A 3886-nucleotide genomic window follows, 5' to 3' on the forward strand; every position below is an offset into this window, starting at 1 on the left:
TATTCTTTTGACTTTCTTAACTTTGGCAATTTTTTTGAGCATTTGGAAATCAAAGCTTAAACTCAATAACGGATACTAAGTGTCCTAACATTTTGCTTGGATTAATAGTGGCGAACTAGGATGAAAATCCCAACATCTTTCTGGAGCTACTTCAGTCTTTGATTATTTCATTTAATTATATTTAAACCGAATAAACTTTTCATTTTTTACCTAAGAAAATAGCTGGCACTTCATTTTTCTTCATACCGAATAAACCATGAAGTGTTTTTTATTTCATTGTAATTGAATTGTTCTAATGTGAAGTGTTCATCATGTATTTTTCAGTTTGATAAATTTGCTCCCTTTAGATACAGTTTATAACTTGACTGATATTAGGTATTTATCAGTTTATAATTTGTAATGAATCCCCAAAAGAAAAAATGAATAATATCAAAAAGAGCAGCCAAAACCAACAGAAAAGCAGCAGTTCAGCCTTAGCCAACATAACATATTCTATAAAAAAAAAAAAAAAAAAAAAAGCCAACGCGCTATTTTTGGCCCCGCCGCCGCCAGTATTCCTTAATCGGCGCGGCGTCGGGGCCTAACCGTAAGCGTCATAACGCCAGTTTTCATAAAAATGAACCTGAGCCGAAATGGATCCTAGCGACCGAGAAGGTAGTGAATAACCCATTTGCTGCATAAGCTCCTAAGAAAATGAAATTGGCAGTTCATTCCAACGGAGGAAAAGGTAAGACATAGCCTATACAATTAAATGGTTCACTACGAATCAACCAGTGGGTCGGCTGTACACATAGCCAACAAAACTCCACTTGACTAGCGCAGTGATCTACATTAAAATGTTAATACCAGGCTGGGGCTTAATTTCCTATAGGGCAGGGGGGGGGGGGGTCAACGGGCCCCCCGCCCCCAGTCCCCCCCAGCTTTATGTTTGGCCCCACCAGCTGGAATTTTGCGTCTTCAAAACTCTCGTCGAAACTAAGATAGGCCTACAGAATTCAAGAATCCACAGAAACAGATCGGTTTTCTTTAGCATACCTTTGCCTTTATGATAAGATTGGAAAACGAAATCCTCTTTAAATAGAGTATAGTCGGCATGTTTATGATTTTCAAAGCACATTTCGTTGTCCGCTCCCAAAGGAAAAGGGCTAGTGACAGCCTTGGCCAGGGGCGTTTCTAAGGGGGGGGGGACTCCCCCCTAAAGGTCCTGAGAAAGGACGTTTGTCGGGCGAAGCCGTATCTAGCAGCTTTTGCGGAGCAGAAAATCGCATCGATAGGCAGCAGACATCAGAAGAGAATGAACGTTGGTTGGTACAAAAAGTACAATTACCTTGAGTATAGCGTCAGCAAGGACCGAATCTATTGCTTTGCATGCATGCTGTTTCCTTCTGGACCAAAACGCAAAAAGGCACAAGATTCGTTGGTTAAAAGTGGACTGTGTTCTTTGAACGAGATGATGAGTAAAGGGGCTGAGAACCCTGGCAAGCTGAAGGAACATTTTGAAAGCGCCGCTCATCAGTCAGCAGTCATTGACATGGCGGTTTATAGCAAACTCGAAATTGGCATTGAAAAAATTTTTGATGAACAGACTAAGGCCTTGAAAAGGCAACAAGAAAAGGAAGCAATTGAAAACCGACGAGCGGTGAAGGTCCTAATGGACATAGCAAAGACACTGGGAAAACAACAGATAGCCCTTCGTGGTGCGGCTGATGACAGTGATGGAAACATTCGTCAAATTTTAAACCTAGTTGCTCGCTGTGAGCCACATTTCAGTAATTGGTTGCCTGAAAGAACAATGAAGAAGAACACGGTAAACTACCTTAGCGGTGTCTCGCAAAACCAATTCCTTGAGGTACTGGGTAACGAAATTAAGCGCATGATTGTAACCGCTGTGAACGCTAGTGGCGCATATTTAATTATCACAGATACCACGTCGGACTGCGCACACGAAGAAAGACTTGTGATTTGTGTCAGGTTTGTTGGTTCTGATGGTACCATCCAAGAGAGACTTTTAGCCATAGTACCAGTTGAATCAAAAAAAGGGAAAGAAACTGCCGATAAAATCCTAGAAGTCTTAGAAAAGGAAGGAGTAAGCAAAGAGGTGCTCATGTACCAAAGTTATGATTATGCGAGCAACATGTCTGGTGTTCGTCAGGGGGTCCAGGAACATATATCAGCCAAAGTGGGAAGGAAAGTACGCTATATTCGCTGCATGGCTCACAGAGAAAATCTTATTGTGGAACACGCCTGCAGAAGCAGTTCCATAGTTCGAAAAATGTTTGAAATCTTGCAGGAGCTCTATGTCTTCTTTACTGGTGGAACAAAGCGAGTTATAGCTTACAAACGAGCACTTGAGAGAGCTGAGTCGATGCTCAAGCTAAGAAATCTGTCAATGACAAGATGGACGTCCAGGTCCGAGAGCTTGACAGCGTTTTGGGCCAGCTTTGACACCATTGTTGAAGTCCTTGAAGAGCTAATAGAACAAGATGAAGACAAAATAATAAAAGAAAAAGCTCGAGCTCTACATTGCCACATTACTTGCTTTGATTTTATTGTTGCGCTTATGTTCATGCGCCAAGTCATGTTCAGGACGAAGGTTCTTGCAGAAAAGCTGCAGGATGAACAGCTCGATCTGATGACTGCAAATAAAAAACTCTGGTCAACACGTGACATCTTAGATGCTCTCCTCCAAGATACGGCTCAGATAGAGAAGCAAATTGAGGCATCAAAAGCAGCAGCAGAAAAATTTGGTTCAATAGCCGAAGACGAGTTCTGACTTAAGCACCGCCCTTGACGTCCACCTTCTCGCTATTCAGAGGTGATTCCTAATTCTGAAGCCGACATGTCAGATGACTGGAAATCGTTTTATGTTAAGGAGCTCTCCGGTATCCTCAGAATCCTTGTGAAGGGCTTGGACGATGTAATCCATGACAACTCCTCTTTTCTAGAGCCAGCGTACCAGTGTCAATTGGGCAAAATGGACGACAGCTATGAAAGCCTTTCGGAAGTAGTAAAGCTGTTTCCGGGAAGAGGCCTAGATCCCGCGGAACCTGTGTTAGAGCTTAAGGCCTTCAAATGCTTTTTGACCAGGACTGAGGTCGAAAGCAGTAAAGCCATTGATCGGACCTTTTTCGAGGCTCTATTGAAATAAATTTATGCTGTCAAGACAATACTCCCAACTCTCTGGTCAGTTTACCAGTGGATCACAACAGCGCCACCAACTGCAGCAACGGCAGAAAGAAGTTTCAGCAAACTGAAATTGGTTATGACACGTTTACGTGCAACAATGGATCACGGCCGTTTGGATCATCTCCTCATGATGTGCTGCGAGACTGACGTTGCTGACGAGCTGAAACTTGATAAATTGCTAGAAGTCTGGTTGTCTGCCAAGCCAAGGCGGTTGGCCTTTCAATTCAAGTTAGTTTTTTTCATTCTGACTCTTTTTATATATACTAATTGAAATTCTAAATTTCTTAATTTGGCTTATATAAATCATAATATCATCATACCTCTCCTCATCAATTGCTTTATTCCACAAGAAGAGAGCAAAATCGTTCGCTATATCAGAGGATAGTATAGCCTATTAAAGATGTGCCTCTCGGGGCGGATCGGGCTCAATTAATTCAGGAAAACCGTTGGAGTTCCTATGATAGCGAATCGGTATTAACGCAAAGGACAAGAAGTTAAACTCAAGTTTTTTTCTAATTATTGACAAAATAAAAAAAAGTCGGTAAAAATGACCAGCCAGTCGGTAAAATCTATTGCCCCCCCCCTTCCCCAAACATTTTGGCTAGTAACGCCCTGCTGAGAGTATTATGTTCAAACTTTTGGGGCTGCTTCTGCTCTTAAAATTTAACCAAATCAAAATTGCGTAAGTGTATCCAAGCTA

General features: G+C 41.9%; 1 protein-coding gene across 1 annotated transcript; it reads left to right on the forward strand.

Moving 5' to 3' along the window:
• The first annotated feature begins 1294 nt into the window (after positions 1-1294).
• On the forward strand, positions 1295-2773 carry LOC148949472 (zinc finger MYM-type protein 1-like). The gene has a single exon (XM_089092708.1). It carries the CDS (start codon positions 1295-1297, stop codon positions 2771-2773), a length of 1479 nt encoding a protein of 492 aa, XP_088948834.1.
• Positions 2774-3886: the final 1113 nt, after the last annotated feature.

Source organism: Artemia sp. Qi Xiang Cuo, chromosome 8 (assembly GCF_049724085.1).
Source record: "Artemia sp. Qi Xiang Cuo chromosome 8, ASM4972408v1, whole genome shotgun sequence".
In the NCBI taxonomy this organism is placed as follows: domain Eukaryota; kingdom Metazoa; phylum Arthropoda; class Branchiopoda; order Anostraca; family Artemiidae; genus Artemia; species Artemia sp. Qi Xiang Cuo.